Below are 19,705 nucleotides of genomic sequence, written 5' to 3'. Positions count from 1 at the left end.
ACTTTTATGAAAACTACTTTGATGTTGTTTTTTAAGCATCCATGGACGCTTCCTTGTTGAGGAGCAGGTGGAGGAACTCTGGCTGATCTTATGGCTACTTGCGTTCTTGGAGTAGCCAGCCAATCGCTGCCGACAAATTAATCCCTGCTTGTGGTGTCTTCGGCAATTCCGGAAACTGCACAAACATGTTGGGCAAGCCCTTGTAGTAATCAGTCCTCGTCAGCACACCGGCTTGCTGAAGTAATTCTGCGTAGAGAAACCCATGATCCCTGATCGGATCACATTCATCCATTGGCAGGTAGGCAGGCGGCAGTCCCTCGTGAGACGCCCATACGGGGAAGTTCTCTCCGTTCCGTCGCTCATCTGCTGGTATAACAAGTGCGTCGATGAACTTCTCGTCCAATTTCGTATTGAGAAGAGGCGCATCGGCACATTCCGTGTGTGACGCGAGCCGGGCACGCCAATCTGCCGGGATCTCGTTATCTGGCCAGGCCACGAGCGTTGGAACAATGAGGTTTTGCCCGGTCAGGATGATGTTTCGGGTAGCGGTTACGGGCTCGGATAGCACAGATTGCGTCGAGATGGGCTCCTGCCTCCGCACCGCCGACCAGGAACCCCTTTTTCGTATCGACATCAAACGTGTGGGCGTTGTGAGCCATTCATTTCATGGCATACTCTGCGCCTGAGAACTTTTGGTGCCACTTGACCTCGGGAGCTAGTCGGTATCAGAAGGACACAATGATTATGTCCACACCGTTGGCGATGATGGCGCGACATCCGAGGTCCTCGCTATTAGCATCGCCGGCACACAAGTAGCGTCCATGAAAGTAAAGCATCACCGGGAGCTGCTCGGCGGTGCTTCACTTCGGTCGGCACACTCTCAAAGGCAAGTCGTGGGCGGGTACCTCCTGTAAGGACACGGTGGTGTTTTCAATAACTACATCGTTGAGTTTGGAAAAAGCAGTATCCTTCAGCAATTCTTGAGCACGTTTTCCTCGTTCTTCCTTCAGCTTGCGGTACTCTGAGATGGATGCAACGTCCTTCGCAAGCGGATCGTTGTCGATTATCTGTGTCCAGTGAGCAGCGTCCATGACAGAGAGGAATTCGAGGACCTATATTGATCCATTTTTCTGCAAGCCTCGACGCCATTTTCTTGAATACCCCGGTATTGTCTTTCACGCGTAAGCCCAGAAAGCTGTTTGATCCACACAAGTCATTTTGGCAAAAAAGAAAAATAAGAACGCATCATATTCTAAACGATTCTAAGTATACCTCAATTGGTACATCTGTTTGCCATTGGGGTTTACTCCTTACTTGGAGTTACGAATGCGCAACACACAGATTACGAACGCGTTGCTGCACGGATTACGAAAGTGGAGCTCCTCAGGTTACGGATGTGCAACCCCTCAGATTACGAACGTGACGTCGAAAGTTATGAGCTACTAAGCCTACCCATGCACCACCACGTGGGCTTACTAACACCTGCATGTTTTGCTAAGGAGGTGTCCTCATTAGGAAACGCACATTACCTACCGCTGCCGATCTGCTCAAGTTAGCTTTCGTCCTGCGCGGAAGAGTGGCAATGACAATTGGCGACAACGTGCAGCGCCCTTCGTTGTAGTAGATGATAATGATTGGCTGAACGGAGCTTGGCATGGCCGCTCGGAAGGTGTATAAGTTGCCATAGTCGTTCTTTCGTTATCTATGTCGGAAGTTCATACTTGTTCTTCATAGTATTCTATCTATTCACACCAAAAAGACGAAAGTTGAAATCACAAATCTCTTAAAGATGCCGCCGTACAACACTATCAACGTCCACCCTCCACATCATAGCCTTTCAGACTTAACGACAGACACCTTTGATGTGATCGTCATCGGGTCTGGCTGGGCGGGCCGCACCTTGGCTCCACGCGTCGTCAAGGCTGGGATGAGCGTAGTCATAATTGAGAGCGAGCTCGTTGGCGGCGATTGTCCATTCTGGGCCTGTGTACCAAGCAAGGTCTTACTTGAATCACGCACCGCACTCGATGCGTCTTTGGCCGTCGGCGGTGCCAGAGAAAACTTCAAGCAGGATCCGAAGGTTGATGCCAAAGCAACATTCGCCCGGCGAGATGCTTTCACAGCCAACTGGAACGATGGGAAAGTCCTGGTGCCCATGGTTCAAGCCGCCGGGGCACAACTTGTAAGGGGCACGGGAAAACTTGTAGGCGAGAAAAGGGTTGAGATCTCTTCGATTGACGGAGACTCCAAGGTGCTAGTTGCACAGCAGGCGGTTGTGTTGGGAACAGGCAGTGAGCCCATTATACCAGATATCCCTGGCCTTGCCGAGGCCAAGCCGTGGACTCCGCGACAAGCCACGAGCAGCAGCACCGTGCCGGAACGCCTGGTGATCTTGGGAGCCGGTGCGGTAGGCTGTGAGATGGCCACAGCGTACAGCAGCTTCGGAAGCAAGACCACTCTAATTTCTTCTACGGCAGAAATACTGCCCCGATTGGACGACGAAGCTGGCCGCCTCGTACGTCAATCACTTGAGGCCGAAGGAGTCGACATCCTCTTGTCATCACAAGTCACCGGCGTTGTTAGACGAGCAAACTCCTCCGTAAAGTTAAGTCTAGCATCTGGAAAGTCCCTCGAGGCCGACGAACTGCTTGTCGCAACTGGACGACGGCCTCGAGTAGTCGGGATCGGGTTGAAAGAACTTGGCATTCAGGAAGATGGGGCACCCATCCCAGTAGACGAGTCGCTATGCGCCAAGGCCGTGAATGGAGGTTGGCTGTATGCTACAGGCGACATGAACGGTCGCAACACGACAACTCACGGGAGCAAGTACCATGGACGCATTGTCGGGAACGCCATCATAGCTCGTGCCCATGGTCTGAAGTTGGATGGTGTGCCGTTTGACAAATATTCGGCCACTGCAGACCAGAATGCCGTCCCACAAGTTGTATTCACGACACCCACTGTAGCATCGGTAGGCCAAACGCGGAAGGCCGTTCTGAAAGCCGGGTCATTGGACCGTGTCAGATTTGTGACTGCGACGCTCAATTCAATCGCGTCACGCATCAAGAACGATCGGGCCCAGGACGGCTGGGGCCAGTTGGTGATTGATCTGGGGACAAACCGGATTCTAGGGGCAACATTCGTAGGTGACGACGTGTCGGAGGTCCTACATTCAGCGACAGTAGCTGTCGTAGGCGGAATGACGCTGGAGAGAATGGCCCACGCTGTGCCTTCTTTTCCGACGGTGAGCGAAATATGGCTCACACTGTTGGATGCTGCCGATCTGTAAGTTTGGAGGATTTGGCTACGTATGCTTATAAAAAAAAAAGGGGGGGGGGGGGGGGCCGCAAGGAGGAAGCGTCCGTGTGGCCAGGTGTAAAATCCGCGCTGAAGGAAAAGCTTGCAACAAGGCTCCTGCCAGACTTCCAAGTATCAGATGCCCGTTTTGGTAATACAGCTGAGCCAATCTTCTTCCAGAAACATTATGAACCATACGTGTGCGAGGGCCTTCTTGACCAAACATTGTGCTTATACATAAAAAGGCACGTTGCGAAATGGCAGCATAATCTAATCAAATCATTCCGCTCAATTTTTGGCCAGCGTCAGTCGCGTTTCTATCTATTCCTACAGACATCGTCCCAATCCTCGTCATTCAACACTGCATGTCTTGCCCCATGGTGAAGTATGGGCCAAATCAGTCGCATTGGGTGTGATTCTTGTACCGTGGCCATTTCTCTGCAAGCTAGCTACATATATGGACAGGTGTCTCATGTACGAGACTTCTGGCAGATGCAGAATACTCAGTCTTTGTCTACCTTTCCAGAACTCATCTGTGCGCCGCCGAGCATAATCGGACGACGTTCAGTTCTAACATGATCATGGGTCAGGCCTCGTAATGTTCTCTAATACGTCGTGCAAAAGAAATCAAGAAGCATGGCGCTTCAGTGCTCGATCCAATAAGTCTGATTGTCCCATATCGGGGTTGTAGACTAAAGCTGGAGAAATGCCGCCGTGCAGGTCAAGTATGATGCACCCCGACCGAGACGCTGAACTAGGAGAGCGATTCACGATACCTCTCGCCCAAGTTCTTAAACGCTGGTCAAACTCAGGTATTGCCGAGAGTTGCTCGTCTTGGTTGAAACCATCAACGATGTGGGGGCCACAACATATGTAAACAATGAGGCAGGAACGATGTTGACTGTACAAGGTTGTTCTTTTCGCGACCAGGGGGCGCCGAAAGCAGGGTATCGTGGTGCCAGGTGTTGAAGCGCAATGAATGAGCAATAAGCCTTTATAGAAGCTCATAGGGTCGAGACGAGTCGACCTCGATGATGTCGTTGTCCTTAGTGACCATATGCTTTGCACCCATCGGAATGTATTCAGGCTGGCCTTCCACGGCGCTAGGAGAGATGCCTTCGATTACTTGCATCTCGACGTCTTGATCGTTTCCCTCGGCGGCGCGCATACTGGGATCGGGCATGGCGCGTTGCGGGACATCGACAATGTCCTGCTTATCTTCGTCGCGGACATATGCCACGTAGCATGGATCGCCAGTCTTATTGAGCTCGTCGAGTACAACTTGAGGATCACGGCTGTCAACAGTGACGGTACTGTCGTTGAATTTGATCCACGTGTCCCTCTCAAAATCACGAACCCAGACCCAGTAATGACCAGCTACCGCTCCACCGGAATGGCAAATAACAGCATGAAGGCGGTACTTTTGTTTCGTCAACTTGCCGTAGAAGGTCTCGACGTTTTCTTTGGAAACTTCAGACTCGCCGGCCTTCTCATTGCATTTTACGTCGAATGCATTGAGTATCTGAGTGACCCGACTCATCAGGGTATCTCTAGCGCCCGGCGATGTGCTTCGTCTCTTTGCAGGAGGCGGTGTATCCATAGCAGATTCATGCAATCCCTCGATCTTTCGCTTGCGAGAAGAATCGATCGGCGAATTAGGGAATGTGTCGTCCAAATACTCGGTGGATGCTTCATCGAGTTCAAGTGAGTCAATATCTATTATTTCGAATGCCTGATCATCAACTGTGGCAGTCTGCTCTGGAGACTTCACATCTGGTGCACTAGGTGCTCGCTCATCAATCGCTTCGAGTGCAGTCTGATGGCCTTGAAGTGCCCATGCAGCACGCCGCATCACAGCAAGGTCGGAATTGGGGGCTGCGTCCATGTAACGGTCCATGTAGAGTTCTTCAGTCAAGATGACAGGGTTGCGATTCTTGGATGAGCCGGCTCGTGTTGCGTTAGCTCGCTGAATGCGTATGTGCATTACAGGAGGAAGGCTGCGTATAGCAGAGAACCGGGCAAGGTCGCTACCGACGAACTGCAGGTCAAAGGAGCGATCAAGGGCCTCATACATAGACGAGGATACTCCATCCCGCGGATGAGGGTAAGTGCTGATCCATCTATCCGGATTGAGTTCTGCTCTTGCCTGTTCGAGATCCGCGTCAGATTTGAGAGTATAGTGAACAAGCAAAGGGAAGAAGGTATCCGTGACGGCGTCAGCCTGCAACGCGGGCTTGCCTGGCATGGGGCCGTTGGATCTAATCGCACGCATGATGTGCTCAAAGATGAAGCCAATTATTTCTTCCACATCTTGCTGATCGGTGCCTTTTCGATCAGACTGCTCAAGTCGTTGTGCCACTAATCGCTCCTTCTCCTCAAGGTCTGTTGTGCTAGAGAATAGCTCATCAAGAGACTCGGCATCCTTGTTTTTTGATACAGAGTCCTCGTTGTGTATAGCTTGGTTAGCTTGCTGTCGCTCTTCATCTGGCAAATTGACCTCGACATATGACTCTGTTGAGGTACCTTCCTCCTCATTTACCAAGGTCTGTGAGCTGACGACACTGGCAGTCTCAAGCGACTCGCTGATCGGCTCAACAGAGACATTGACCAAATCAGCATCTTTTGAAGTTGAGGTCGGAGGCGCAGGTGATGGCCTAGCTGGCAGAGGCGGGGGCTTGACCTCTGGATCATCTTGCTTCTGCTTCTGTCTGTTAAGAAGATCAGAGGCGGATCGCATTGCCGTGTTAGCAAGTTTCTGAGACGGCACGGTCGCAACCTCCGTAGTTGTCTGTAGATCCTTGAACAGAGACTGCAACTCTTCCACGACTAGCACCCGTTAGCATTTTGAACGTCTAATGCGAAATAGGGTTGAACTGCATACACTGTCTTCCAACTATAGCCTCTTGAAGATTGAACTCAAGGCCATTGGCATACCCAAGCCGGCGCTGCTTGATGCTATCCATATTGAGCTCCAGGCCATTCTCAGGGAAATTCAACACAAGCTCTCGAACCGCTTTGACACTATAGAGGTATTGAAGGAGACTGTTCAGATAGCAGGTGTTGCCGATGTTGCGGAGACCTGGGGGTGTATTTCGGTCCATGGCTAGGTGTACTGCCTGTTGACCAGCCTCGATATCATTTGGCTTTACAGCGCCGTCGGCCTTGAAGATACCTGCCCACTCTTCGTATTTGGCGGCATTTTCCGTATGACCACGGTCCCTTTGCCATTTGGCGCATGTCTTTAGAGCATCTGCAATTTCGTGGCGGTCCTTCGTCGAGTCTTGAAGCTAGGACAGTCTGTCAGTATTTGGCTATTCTTTCCAACTTGAGCTACTCACAAGGTTGTTAACAACCGACTCGGCGAATTCTGGCGTCCAATCCACTTGAGCAGGAGCGAGAACCTCGGCCACTCGATCGGGGTTCATTGCTCCGGTATGAGGACCTGCCAACTGGTCCGAGACATCGGGCAAAACCCCGCTGACCAAGGTCACAAGGTCTTGGTGTAAGTAGTCTCCAACGGTTCTAAGATTCTGGATGAGCTGTAACTTGTCGTTGACTGCCTTGTTTGCATCAAGAAACACCATGGACTTGCTGACAAAATGATCCACACTAGTTTGTCCGGTGGGCGTCGTGTCGAAAAATGCGAAAGCGTCCAAGATTTCGGGGCTTGCAGAAGGAATGGTGTCGACTGCATCGAAAGAAGAGCGGTACAAGAGGAGCCTCGTCTGGGCGTCTTCGTTACTGCCAATCGAACGTTCCGCAGCTTTCAAGAACTCATCACGCCGCATTGGGCATTTCTCGGCGAGGAATTTTGCGGCCTCGACGAATATATACGGTTGGTAATTAGCCAAGCAGCCCAGAAGGGCCATGTCGGACTCGTGAATGGAAGGTTTGCCGGAAACAGACGCGTAGTTGCTGTGTAGAAGGCGTGTGAGCATATCCCAGGCAGGTCTGCCTCGGCGCGGGTTGTCCTTAGTGCTAAACAGCAACAATTCGGACTCGAATTCCTCCCATTTGGACCGTTGCGTTCCGAGACGTGTGGGTGCTTGGGCAGGCTCCAGCTTGGGGAATACCCACATCTCCTCGCTGTTGTCGACAGTGTGGGAGAGACCCAAAGTTCGAAACAGGTCGTCAAAATCGTGACTGAACCCGACCATGAACTTCCGGTTCTGGGTCTTGATCTTCTTAGGACTCTCATTGTCCTTGGTGTTGAGCCCGTCCGCTATGTATGTCAGTAGCATGTCGAAACAGTTCCAATCTATATTTTCGAGGTCTCTGAATCTGTCTGCATCCTGAGCCAAAGCTTCCTTGAAGTGACGGGCGGTCCGGTGAGCGTCATTAAGCATGTCGATCTCTCCCCTGCTGACGCGGTAACCTAGTCGCTCGAACTCAACCTTGCTGTAACAGTTGTCGACAGTACAGACGAGGTGACATCTGTCCATAACATGATCGTCGCCTACTCGGGTCGCCCGTAGGGTGTGAGTGCCATCGCGACCACCGAAGGCGTAGATGTGCATGCCTGTAGTATGATTCACATCAAAACTGGCGATGGGGGATCCACCAGTGACCTTGACCCGAAAGTGGTGTAGGCATTCTCTGCACACGCATGATACGACCTCGGTATCTGAGCCGACCTCCATCTTCCCTGACTGGCTGGGAAGAAGTATGAACTCATGTGTCTCACATATTTCCTCCCCTGGGCGTAGCAAGTTCCCCGCCACAAAATCTTGAAGGAGATGCGCAGAAGTGTAGACTAATGGTTATGAGCATGCCAACAACAACGACAAGAGGGGGAGAGAGAGAGGGGGGGGGGAAGAACGTCGCGGGCGTGGGAATAGATATCACTCACATTCCACACTGGTCATGTCACAACTCGCGAATTCAGCGAGCAGCCTCTCTGCCATGACCTGGGCCTCAGTAGGGCCTCCGCCTACTCCCGAAGCAGCCATGTTGTCTATCTCGTAGAGCCACGAGCAGGCAACGGATGAAGGGTCTGCCAGCCAAGTGTTGCCAAGAGCCGGAGCAGGACCAGAGTAGTCCAAGTAGGTAAACGAGCAGAGCCGACTGCAGTTTCTTATTGAGGTCAGTTGTGTTCGCAGATTTGGTGGTCCTGATAGAAGACTTGGGACGGAAGCTAGATGATGAGAAATATGAATGGCATGTGGAGAGGGGCGCTGCTGAGTTTTGAGAAACTCGAAAAGCAAGATACCAGATCGCCGGTGCGGGCGAACGGACAGTCGGTCAAGCAACCAACTGAGATAGCAACAGTAGGAACGGCGAAAAAGAAACATACCAGCTGATGCTGCAGTGCAGGCGGAAGTGTACTAGTCGGTCGGGAAACGACAGCAGCACACAGCCGTGTCTTATACGAGAAGTGAGTAATCTGAACGAAAGTTTTGCAAGTCAGCATAGTTGAGAAGAAGACGTCGGTGGTGAATCTGAATCATGTGCAGGTGACTGAAGGAGAAGACAATCATTCCAAGGGTTCCTGGGAGCTTGTGCGGTGTAATCGACGACGAAGTCGCAGCGGGGCCACCCTGGAACGATTTCAGGAGCCGGGGTAGAGGAGGTTTCCTCGGGCTTTATGGATTGTTGCTGGGCCTGGAGACTTAAGACGCAAGACCAGAGGCTGATATACATTTGGATCCAACCACGTTCTCATGTCGTGACCATGGAGACGTCCGGTCTGGTCACAGATACCCTGGTGACTCCAGAAAACCCAGCTCTTCAGCGTGTAAGGCACTCTGCACAGTCTCGAGGTCGAGTTCGGTTGGGTCCGTGCCTGCGGAGCAGAACAGCAAGTGATTGTCAAGCGGCAACGGATCTTGTGTTACTCATATGAATGCATGCCGAGCGCAACACACACCACTCGGTGCCAGTGCGCAGTAGTGTTCTGTTGTGACATTGCATGAGAGCCCCTTGGCCAGCATACGAACAAGACAACTGTCGACAAGAACAAACCATGCTTGTGAGTGCATGAACTGCTCCTTCGTTCTACCTGCTGCAGCACCTGGCAGATTTCGATCACCACAATATTCCTTCCAGTCTGACTGACAAAGCAGTACAGATCACATACGAAGGCGCGTGAAGCTTGACATCCGCGATGACAAGAGATAATCCTCCTTACCTTGATGTCACGTGCAATGACAAACACTGTCTGTGAGATAATATGGGCTCTTTGGTCATGAGCCAACAGCAGAGACGTGGCGGATGCGATGGGTATCTCAGAACGCCGCGACGAAGATGAGGATGCGAGAGTATCAGGACCGGATAATGCCGAGAACGAGAGCCGACGACGAAAGCAGAGACCCAACCAGACAACAAAAGACCCGAGAGGCGACGAAAGGACCAGCGAACCGTGAAGATGCTCCCAACTATACTGGACTCCGGATATGCAATAAGATAGGCACAAGGCTGGCCCGCGACGGCGTTGATATTATGGGATAAGGCTGATGGGGCAGAGCTGTGCTGTTGGCCCTGGCGAACGGAACTGGGAGATCTACGTAATGAGGCGAGGCAGCAGCTAGGATGTCTAAAAGGACGCTAGGTCGTCGGTGCATGGCGTAGGGCGTACCCGGTCCGCGTGGCGGCGTGCGGTCATTGGCCACAAGATGCCGGAGCTCGGCTCGGGAGATAGTCCGGCGTTCTGAACGCCTGCCTTTAGCACTCTGGACAGCACCTGGGCACTGAACAGCACTGAACAGCACTGGACAGCACTGGACATCGCCAGACCACCGGCTAAACCACGGCCGTGCGCTCCAGCCAACCAACGGCGGCCAATTCGAGCTTGCATCAACCTCGCATCCCATCCCGAGCTTGCTCTGCAACACCAGAAGGTCCCCGTCACCAACTGCTCGCCATTGCGACCGACCCACCCCGGCTCAAGATGGCGAACCCCCATCCCATCAAGGTCCTCTACCCAGAGGAGCCCTTCCACGCCAAGAATGCCCTCAAGTCCGGCGTCAACGGTGCCGCCGTCGGCGGTGCTGCCGGCCTGCTCGCGTCCGCCGTCCAGAACTCGCTCGCCAAGACCAACGTCGGAGCTTGGGGCGTCTTCTCGCGCTCCGGCGCCACCATCGCCACCATGAGTACGTGCCTGCCGGTCCGGGCTTCCAGCGCTTGTTGAGGGAGGGGAGCTAGCTAACCAGAGCCTGCCCACAGCTGCGGTCCCCGCAATCTACAGCTTCGCCAAGGACGCCTCGGCCAACCTCAGAGAGAAGGACGACTCGCTCAACACGACGATTGGAGCATTCCTGGGTGGTGCCATGCTAGGCCTGAGATGTGAGAGGACCTGTCCGAGGGGTACGGTGACGAGATAGGAGTACTGATGCGGTGCATAACAGCGGGTCGCATGCCCCAGATCCTCGGCTTCGGAGCGGGTATCTCCATCGTCATGACGGCGTTCGATTTCACCGGCGGACACCTCGTTGGCAAGAAGACACAGTCGGAATTCGTGGACGAGTACGAGCGCAAGGAGTACCTCAGAAAGAACCGCAGGCGGCCGATGATGGAGACGGTGGCAGAGATCGGCGAGGGCAGAGGTTCGCCGTGATCCCCTTCCCCGCCTACGGAACCGACGAATACTAACAGGACCACAGGAATCGAGCCCCCCGGCTACCAGGAGCGGAGAAGAGAGAGGCTACAGGAGAAGTACGGTGTCGAGATCAACCCCGTCCGCGCCACTGTCGACTAGATGAGGGGGTTCACTTGGGAGAGACGATAGACGTGTACATAAGCCAATGGAATTTTCTTGCGTCACACATGAACCGTCGGTGCCTTGACATTATGACCGGTGACGTCGCGGTCGGTTTGGGTTCTCAGATGGGGGTAATGCATGTTGACCCTCCCTGGTCCGTTTACAACGCCAAGCGAGCGTGATGAACTTCGCTCTCCATGCCGTTATATATCCCATTGTCTCCGATTGGCAAAGAAGCGCCCAACATGTCTCTGGGTGGCAAAGCCTTCGACAGCGCGCAAGCAGAACCATCCCATTGTCCCTGAGAAGGAGACGCTTAAGCCGTACGGACTCAATTGGCTCTGCGGCCGAATGTATTGTAAGGAATGGCGTATATGCAGAAATATTCGATATGCACCGTTCTCCCATTCAGACGCAGATATTATTCCGAATTTACCTCCCAGTGCGGACCAGACCACGTCAGAGGAAGAAGATGAACAACATGGGAATGACCAACTTAGCCATCCGTAGGCAGTGGTGCCAGACATCATTGATGACGATTCAATACCGTTTGCAATACCTCTCCCTTCGTGTCAATGGCACCTAGTCCTGGCCTACCGTGCTGGTATACGGTTTAGGCCCACCGAATCAGCATCAAGGAGGCACCAGCCGGGCTCTATAAAGACACAGATACAACGAATGCATGGGATTGCTGTACAAACAAAGCATGAGAAAGTAATAATGCTACGTTCAATCTACTTCTTGATCATTGCTTGATTTTAGTGTCTCAAATTCCTGTTGAGTGACTAGATAATACACAAATCTAGAATGGGCCATATATCAGGACCATGACCCTAGCCCATAGCCGTTCCCCTTTATGCAAGTGCGAGTACGCCTGAACTCCGTCTAAGAAAACATAAAATGAAATATAAGAATAGCCAAAGAGCGTCCCAGGCTTGGATATCTAATCCCAAAGCAGAATCCAATGCATGCTCATGGAGGGTATCACAGCGCACTCTAGTCCTTGATCATGACGACGCACGAGGTCAACAGGGCGCCCAGCGTCAGCGCCGTCAGGATGCCGGCGCCGGCCTTGTCGGCGGTCGTGATCTCCTTCATGTGGGCGATCTTGCTGTCGTCGCTCGCGCCACCGTTGGCGTTGCCGGTCGACGAGCCGCCGTTGGCGGACGTGTACGGCGCCGGCGCTGAGTCGGTCAGCATGGTCATGACGACGGACATGGCGTTCAGCTGCTCGCCCACGCCTGTCTTGCCGTCGTACGTCGAGCCCTGCAGCCAGCTGAAGCCACAGGCCGTGCCGGCGTGGCCTTTGAACCCGGAGGCCGGTGAGCCATCGCACTGCTGCGCGGCGGCCGCGGCCGTGGTCTTGAGGAGACCCATGATGGTGTCGTGGGTGAATGGTGCCAGCTTGGCCGTGTTGGCCATCCAGCGGGCCAAATGCCCCTTGAACGCTTGCTGGTCGGTGTTGCAGGAGGAACTCTCACAAGGCGGCTCCCACATGACTCCGTTCTGGAAAAACGTGCCCTCGAGAGAGTCTGTGAGCCCCTGAACTCGCGTCTTCCACGTGTCGGATTCGGTCATATTATACATATACGCGGCGCCATGTAGGAAAATGCCGTGATTGTAGGTGAACAGTGCGCCGTTGACCTCGGTGCAGTTGTCTGTGCCTCCGTTACCAGCACCATCGAGGACCTGCCACTCGGAACTGATAAACTTGACGCTCTGTTCCCACGCAAAGATCTTCTCCGCCCAGTCCGCGTATGTGGAGTTGTCGGTGTAGCGCGCCAGGCGGGCGGCAATATTGAAGAAACAGCCATTTGAGATGGAGTTCTTGTAGTTGTAACCGTTGTTGAACGTGTAGATCTGCCAGCGCAAGCCTCCACCGCAGGTGTCAGCCGCCTCGTTCCATCTCTGAACATATTCGTTAAAGATGGCTTGCGTAAGTGCGAGCCATTGTGGTTGATCCGCGTCTGGGTTTGTGAAGTTCATCTCGGCGGCCGTCATGGAAGCCAATGCCCAAAAGCCCTGGTCATCGTTACCCAAACTTCGCGTCTGGTTTGTCGGCATATAATCTGCATCATCGCCGACTTGATGTTGTAAGGCTTGGAATGTTATCTTGTTGTAGGAGTCATCGCCGGTATAAGCCCAGTAATCCACCAACGCTCCAAACATAGCACCAGCTTCCCACCCTGTTCTCCAAGTCAGCAAGCTAGGTTCGCCTCATAACTGAGGAATAACACGGACAGTAATATGGGTCGGGCAGGTTGCCCGGTGTGTCACCCGTATTGTTTCCTGCTTCATGTCAGCAGGCCGTATGGTGTCATATAAATGGGGTCTTGTGTTGTACCAGTATAATATTTGACCAGGCCATAGGCGATTTCTGCCGCTCCGGCCTTGATGGAGGCTTGGATTAGATGTTAACTCGTCGGCCCATATCTCTTCACAGCTTCACAAGGAGCACCCACAATCGCTCGAAAAGTCAATGTCGATTGCGCCGATCGGACAAAAGAGAAGGCTGAGAAGCCCTACGGATCGTAGGACGCTCTGCATGATGACAAAGCTAGTAAAGAACGAGTGACCTTGTTTGGAGATGGTACTGTGGTCCAGTCTTCGGCTGGATCTCTACGAAAACGACGTGATGAAAGGAAAGAATCGAAAAAATCGCTCCCCTACCACAGAGCCAGCGGGAACAGGCATGACATATCGCCCCGATTTTGGAACCACGATATAGTGGACCTGGCGGGGACATGGATTCGTAATGTCTACCAAGCTCCACCACAGCGGTCGGCCCTGGCGGCCCTAAACACGAAGCTGGATTTGGAGGCTGTGCTTCCCAGGGTCAGACCACTCTCAGTGCCGCCCGCCTACATGGTGAAATGAGTGTGAGGGCACCGCATCATGCAGAGTTGGTTGGATGACTGGTACCACTTGCCACAGTGCCAGGGCGCGTAGGGCTATCATAATAGTGAAGTGACCGAAATCTGCAGACACGAGAAACGGGACCGACGTATGTACTACGACTCTTCGATGGTACGTTGGTACAGCGTAGCCAACTAGCCACTGAACAAGGTAGTGATTCGCGACTCAGGCAAAGCAACAGTGAGAAGGAGTGGTATCCCGGGACGACGCAGTCTCGCTTTGCTTCCGGAGCACGGATTACGGAGTACAGAGACTCTCCCACCATATCATCTGGAGGTGTTGGCTGATCCTTCAGCCAACATTGAATCCAAACGGTTGGACTTCAGGATCGCTGGATCGCTAGGCGTTTCGATGCTGGTTCAACGAAGCTTTGACAAGACGGGAGCCGTCTTGGGTGCGCTGGGCGATAACGAACAAGCTTTTCAGGAGGCCTTGGCGGACGCGTATCCCGTTCACAGTGGATACAGTGGGCCGTTGCCAATGGTGAGGCATGCGAGTGGGGCTTAATTTGAATCGTGGTCGGCCCGTTCTTATAGGTGACGCAGCCTAGGGAAGGCCTCGTAATGGTGTCCCGAGTGGTTGAAGATAGCGGCTGGCTGGCTGGGGGCCATTGCTCAAGCCCCAGGTGTGGGTGGTGTTCACCCCTAAATTCTGCAGCAGCAGCTGGCACAAGCTGCGCCAATGACGATCTTCTGCCTGAAATCTCCATAGGTAAGTACCATAGCAGTGTGACTGAGGCAGATCTCATGTGCATACTGAGTCGAGGCTTCTGGGTTGAATTTATATTCGAACGTCTGGTCCAAAAGCTCCTGTACACGGGGCACGTAGCTTGACTTTATGACGAGTCACACTAGAAGACGCGTGGAAGCCATACTTGGTGCTTTTGCCGAATCCTGCAGTCCTGCCCTTCGGAATCAAATGTTCGGTATTGGAACCAGTGGAGAGGCTACTCAGGTCTAATAAGTATCCTCCACTGCCTTCTGGCTCCTCAGGTGGGCATTTACTACCACCTACTCCCTTCCTTTCAGTATGCCGTTCTGGAGGACTGGACGCAATGACCGAGAAGTCTCAGTCCTGGCAGTGATAGTTCACCACGACGATGATTGCTACTCCTTAGTCGATGGACCCCGCCAACATGTAATTCCATGTGCGAATGTTTCATTTCATACCTCGTCGAGATATAACGAGACTTGCGAATGCGATACGCCATCGGAGTATTACAAACTTATAACGCAGCCCGAGAGCGTATAAGACATGCTTTGGATTGACCTTCTATAGACGTTCGAAGCTAACCAGCCTCAGCTACTAAACTTAGCTGCATGACATCATTGACAATCAAGTCTAGGTATTTGTCTCGTCCCAGCCCATCTCGTTGGCATCGTGACAGTTCGCAACCATAGTATCCGCACACGGACATCTGCTTATATACATTACCGTCGGCGACATGACCGCGGCCTCGCTCATCGAAAGCACGCCGCGCGCGGTGCGCATGAGCTACCGCATCGGGCGCGGCGAGCAGGGAGTGCTGACGTTCGAGCCATACAAGTCGGCGCTGCTGCCGCTGTGGCGGTTCCGGACGGTGGCGGTCGCGCGCGCGAGCGCCGCCGACCTCTGGCGGCGCTTCGAGGTGTTCGGCGAGCAGGGCGACTTCGTCGGTATGGACATGGCGCGCAAGTTCATCCAGATGGGCATGACACGCGCCAAGCGGTACGCCAACCACGCCGGCGGGCGCAAGTACAGCAAGGCCACCGGCGAGCAGCTGCCGCGCAGCGAGGCCCACCGGGGCAAGCAGGAGAAGGAGGCCGCCAGCCGGGTCTTCAGGGAGTACTGGGAGCGGTGCCGGGCCCATGATGTCTACAAGACGCTGAAGGAGCAGTTTCTCCAGGAGCAAAAGGAATGGGAAAAGAGCATGAAGGAAAAAGAGGCAGAATAGGGCCCCCAGGTACTGCACGTGCCAAACGATATATGGTAGTCCAGCTGCGGGATTTTCGTTGGCTATCGAGAAGCCACCTGTCTCGCAAGTCTCTGATATTGAGGGGACGACAATACAGCGTAGGAAGATGGATTTTCAGGAATAAAGGCACCCTTCATCATGGCTGCCCTGGGCCGCCAGCAAGAGGAGTCCTTCGAACCACCAACCGTCAGACAATGGACAAGCTAGCCGGCCGGCGAACCAAATCCTCAGCAACTGTGGTCTGCACGCCACCCAAACCGATCTCGCGCACAAAGAACCTGCAGCGGCCGTTTTGGCACACATAGTGCACGCCACGCGGCGAGCGGCCGTCCTGTCCGTTGAGCCGGGCCCAGCTCGGGATGCCGCAATCGCACTCGGGGTTGGTGTCCTGGCAGCCGCGCTGGTTGGCGAAGGAGACGAACTTGCGACACGACGCGCAGTAGTACTACGGCCAGCCAGCATTGCCGTTGAGGTTGGCCAAACTGGTGATGCGCAGCTGCGCCAAGCCTTTGCAGAGCCAGCATATGGCCGGCTGGGATACTGGCTCCCGCTCTGGTGAGCCGGGGATGCTGGCTCGTGTAAACATGCACTGTTTTGAGACCGTGTCAGTCGCGGCCGTTGGGTTGCCATGGAATACATGCAGACGTGTCTTCACCTAGACTCTAGCGGGCCATCGATGTGTGCTCTGTAAATAGTTACTGGAGCATGGTATATGTCAATGTGGGCGTAGCTGCGGCGCTGATATGACATGCATTCACAACGTTTGGACGAACGTCTCTCGCTATCATATAGATGCGTGAGTATACTGCATGCAATACCAAGTCCTGGTAACAGTACTGTGGCTAATGAATCGACTTAGTCTTGGAACCATCATTTTAGCGTTATATCAAATCCATTATCTGTCTATATGCCCGTACAGATCCCAGTCCAAACGCCGTGCTCATCATAGACATACAAAGCCAGCAGCCATACATCGGGCCACAGCTAACGGATAGCAAAGCGCGAGGCCCATTTACAAGGCCTCTACCGCCTTGAAGAAGGGGTTGGCGACCAAGCGCTCATCGGTCTTCACCAGATCCCTCATCTTCTGCACCATCTCCTCCTTGCTCATAGAGCCGCCTTTGACCTCGTCCTTCCACTTGACGAGGACCTCCTTCAACCTGGCGCTTCCTTCCTCGACATCCTCTTTGCTGTAGCCGATGCCGTTCTGCTCGTGCTTGCTGGTAAAGTCTTCCAGCTCGTCTGCCTTTCGCTTGGCCATCCTAACGACCTTGTCGGGGAAGCGGACGAGCTCGGCGACGTGGATGCCGAAGGACTGATCGCAGATACCCGGTTCAACCTTATAGAGAAGTGTCACCTCACGCTTATCGGCTTTGGAGTCGGTGCCGGAGATGTGCGCTGTGACGTGCATGTTCTTGACTTGGGGATAGGTGTCCGCCAGGGCCGTCAACTCGTGGAAATGGGTTGCGAACAAGCCAGAGCAGCCGATCTCCTTGACAATATGCTCCGAGATAGCCCATGCGAGACCAAAACCGTCGTAAGTCGAGGTACCGCGGCCCAGCTCATCAATAATGATCAGGGATTCGGCGGTTGCGGACTTGAGGATGTTGGCAGTCTCCAGCATTTCAGCCATGAAGGTCGAGACACCCTTGAGCTGAGAATCACTTGCTCCAACACGCGCTAGGATAGAGTCGAAGATGGTAAGCTCCGCCTCAGCGCAAGGAACGAAGCAGCCGACCTGCGCCATCAAAGCGACGACACCAATCTGCCGGATGTAGGTCGACTTACCGCCCATGTTCGGGCCTGTGATAATCAGGAAGGAGGAAGAGTCCCGTTTGAGCTCGACATCATTGGTGATGAACTGGATGTCGTCCTGCATCTCCATGCAAGGATGACGCGCTTCCTTCAAAACGGTCTGGCCCTCGCCCCTGGGATGGATCTTGGGTCGGACATAGGATGTCGGAGCATGGACAGAACAATGAGCAAACGAGACTATGACATCAAGATGTGCCAAGACTCCGGCGAGCTGTTCCATGACCGAGCAGTATGACGCTGCCACCGTGACAACCTCGTTTACCAGACTGCTCTGAGTTCTGTTATAATTCTGAGAGAGTTGGTCGAACTCGCGTCGCAAGGACTGGAGCGTCTTGGTGGTGAAGTAGACACCGTTCTTCTGTGTAGAACACTCTTGGTACTTGGATTTATTACGAATGCAGCCAGCCTCGGTACGTGTCAGACGCATACACCAGCCATGCACCTTGTGGTTCTCGAGGAAGATCTTCTTGTTCTCTTCCTGGCCCAGATCGTCGGCTGCATCACGAAACTCGCGGTCCATGTCAGATCTCATCTTATCCAGCCTCTTGCGGATGATTCGAAGGTTATCATCAAATTCGGGCTTGATGATGAACTCGTGGTTGTCGAGGGCATCGAGGTCCACGGTCGTCTCTACCATCTCGGCGAGCTTTCCGAGACTATCAGAGAGCTGGCGGAGCTTGTTTGTGTAGGCCTCGTCAAGTGGATCTTTGTACTGCTCATCCATCACGGCCTCCAAGGTACCAAGGAAGCCGGGAAGGCGAATGACCACTTGGTATGCGCGCACGACGTCTTCCAGGTTGGCCTTGTTGCGCTGGAAGCGGTTGGCGAGTCGGTATAGATCGGGCACCGACTTGAGGTGCTCTTCCTGCATGGTCTGGCGTAGCTCTGTGTCGTTGGCAAAAGCTTCGACGAGCTGGAGACGCTTCTCGATCTCGACCTTGCTCATCAGCGGCTGCTTCAGCCACTGGGCAAGCAAGCGGCTGCCGACGGGTGTTCGACAGTGGTTCAACAGTCCATACAAGCTCATCGACTTGGCACCGTCTCGTGCTCCCGGCATGAGATTGAGGGCTTTGAGCGCTGCGGCATCCAATTTCATGAAATGCGACAGGTCATGTTGATAGAGCTGGTACTGGCCGAAGTTCGATGGGTCTTGTAGCACACTGAGGTACTTAATCAGTGCTGCAGCGGAGCCCATGGCGAGCTTAAGGTCGGTCTGGGGCAGCAGCGTGGCCGAGCGCTCGTCCTTGAGCAGCCGCGCCAGATCTTGCTCTATATCCTTGGTGCCAAAGTCGCCGGCAGGCCTCTCGGATATGGCAACGCCGCAGTTATCGATAATGTGCCTGAGTTTGGCGAGCTCAGGGTCCTTGTCTTTTTCAGCCTTGTCAAACTGGACCAAGCACTCCCTGACGCCCAGTTGGATTAGGAGAGACTCGAAGTTGGAATAAAGGTCATTGTCGAGGAACTCGCTAACGCCCAGCTCGCGAACGCTGGCATCTGCAAAGCAGACGCCGACACTGCGTGCCTCGGTGGTCTTGGCGGATATCTTGACGGCGAGGATCATGGGTGCCGACTCGAAGTTCTGGCCCAGCTCGTCCTCGACATCTTGCAGGTTGCCGGGCGAGGCCTGCTTCACCACCTTCCAGTTCATACGGCCGCCGCTGCTCGCATAGATCTGCACACGCTTGCCAAGCTTGAATAGCGCCTCTCGTAGGAACTGTCGGAATACGGTAATGGTCATGGTTACAGAGGGGAGGCCGCTGGCATCGTTTCGCCCCAGCTGTCTGACAACCGAGGTGGTCTTGTAGACCTGAAGACGTCGACTGGGTTAGCGACGGGAGACAAATCATGGGAGTAGAACTCTTACCGTCTTGGCAATGAAGTTGGCATCGTCACCGTGGGCAGTATACCAGTCACCGCGGTCGAAGATGCGGATGGTCTCGCCCGTGACGGCGGGCAACGACTTGAAGTAGCGGATGAAACCAGTCTCATCCTCGACCTTGAGCTCAGGACGGGAAGACATTTTGGGA

At 53.8% G+C, this 19,705-nt stretch overlaps 8 protein-coding genes across 8 annotated transcripts; 4 read left to right on the top strand and 4 right to left on the bottom strand.

Moving 5' to 3' along the window:
• Nucleotides 1-94: 94 nt before the first annotated feature.
• On the bottom strand, nucleotides 95-1,091 carry JN550_004587 (uncharacterized protein; the record flags this gene model as incomplete). The annotated part of the gene is made up of 3 exons (XM_049316119.1): nucleotides 95-617; nucleotides 676-715; nucleotides 989-1,091. 3 exons carry the CDS (start codon nucleotides 1,089-1,091, stop codon nucleotides 95-97), a joined length of 666 nt encoding a protein of 221 aa, XP_049173659.1.
• A 698-nt stretch (nucleotides 1,092-1,789) lies between these two features.
• JN550_004586 (uncharacterized protein) lies at nucleotides 1,790-3,289 on the top strand (the record flags this gene model as incomplete). Its single annotated transcript, XM_049316118.1, has 1 exon — nucleotides 1,790-3,289. The coding sequence occupies one exon, from the start codon at nucleotides 1,790-1,792 to the stop codon at nucleotides 3,287-3,289; it is 1,500 nt and encodes a 499-aa protein (XP_049173658.1).
• A 1,002-nt stretch (nucleotides 3,290-4,291) lies between these two features.
• JN550_004585 (uncharacterized protein) lies at nucleotides 4,292-8,246 on the bottom strand (the record flags this gene model as incomplete). The annotated part of the gene is made up of 4 exons (XM_049316117.1): nucleotides 4,292-6,123; nucleotides 6,179-6,584; nucleotides 6,636-7,942; nucleotides 8,147-8,246. 4 exons carry the CDS (start codon nucleotides 8,244-8,246, stop codon nucleotides 4,292-4,294), a joined length of 3,645 nt encoding a protein of 1,214 aa, XP_049173657.1.
• A 1,937-nt stretch (nucleotides 8,247-10,183) lies between these two features.
• On the top strand, nucleotides 10,184-10,990 carry JN550_004584 (uncharacterized protein; the record flags this gene model as incomplete). The annotated part of the gene is made up of 4 exons (XM_049316116.1): nucleotides 10,184-10,385; nucleotides 10,459-10,578; nucleotides 10,641-10,838; nucleotides 10,896-10,990. 4 exons carry the CDS (start codon nucleotides 10,184-10,186, stop codon nucleotides 10,988-10,990), a joined length of 615 nt encoding a protein of 204 aa, XP_049173656.1.
• A 999-nt stretch (nucleotides 10,991-11,989) lies between these two features.
• JN550_004583 (uncharacterized protein) lies at nucleotides 11,990-13,540 on the bottom strand (the record flags this gene model as incomplete). The annotated part of the gene is made up of 4 exons (XM_049316115.1): nucleotides 11,990-13,179; nucleotides 13,235-13,282; nucleotides 13,338-13,394; nucleotides 13,456-13,540. 4 exons carry the CDS (start codon nucleotides 13,538-13,540, stop codon nucleotides 11,990-11,992), a joined length of 1,380 nt encoding a protein of 459 aa, XP_049173655.1.
• A 1,813-nt stretch (nucleotides 13,541-15,353) lies between these two features.
• On the top strand, nucleotides 15,354-15,842 carry JN550_004582 (uncharacterized protein; the record flags this gene model as incomplete). The annotated part of the gene is made up of 1 exon (XM_049316114.1): nucleotides 15,354-15,842. One exon carries the CDS (start codon nucleotides 15,354-15,356, stop codon nucleotides 15,840-15,842), a length of 489 nt encoding a protein of 162 aa, XP_049173654.1.
• A 159-nt stretch (nucleotides 15,843-16,001) lies between these two features.
• Nucleotides 16,002-16,422, top strand: JN550_004581 (uncharacterized protein; the record flags this gene model as incomplete). The annotated part of the gene is made up of 2 exons (XM_049316113.1): nucleotides 16,002-16,030; nucleotides 16,095-16,422. 2 exons carry the CDS (start codon nucleotides 16,002-16,004, stop codon nucleotides 16,420-16,422), a joined length of 357 nt encoding a protein of 118 aa, XP_049173653.1.
• A 453-nt stretch (nucleotides 16,423-16,875) lies between these two features.
• Nucleotides 16,876-19,698, bottom strand: JN550_004580 (uncharacterized protein; the record flags this gene model as incomplete). Its single annotated transcript, XM_049316112.1, has 2 exons — nucleotides 16,876-19,485; nucleotides 19,543-19,698. 2 exons carry the CDS (start codon nucleotides 19,696-19,698, stop codon nucleotides 16,876-16,878), a joined length of 2,766 nt encoding a protein of 921 aa, XP_049173652.1.
• Nucleotides 19,699-19,705: the final 7 nt, after the last annotated feature.

The sequence above is a fragment of the Neoarthrinium moseri genome (assembly GCF_022829205.1).
Source record: "Neoarthrinium moseri strain CBS 164.80 chromosome Unknown scaffold12_Wmoseri_CBS_16480, whole genome shotgun sequence".
Taxonomy (NCBI): Eukaryota; Fungi; Ascomycota; class Sordariomycetes; order Amphisphaeriales; family Apiosporaceae; genus Neoarthrinium; species Neoarthrinium moseri.
Note: the sequence above shows the minus strand (reverse complement) of the source record. Positions and strands in the feature narration are given on the sequence as shown.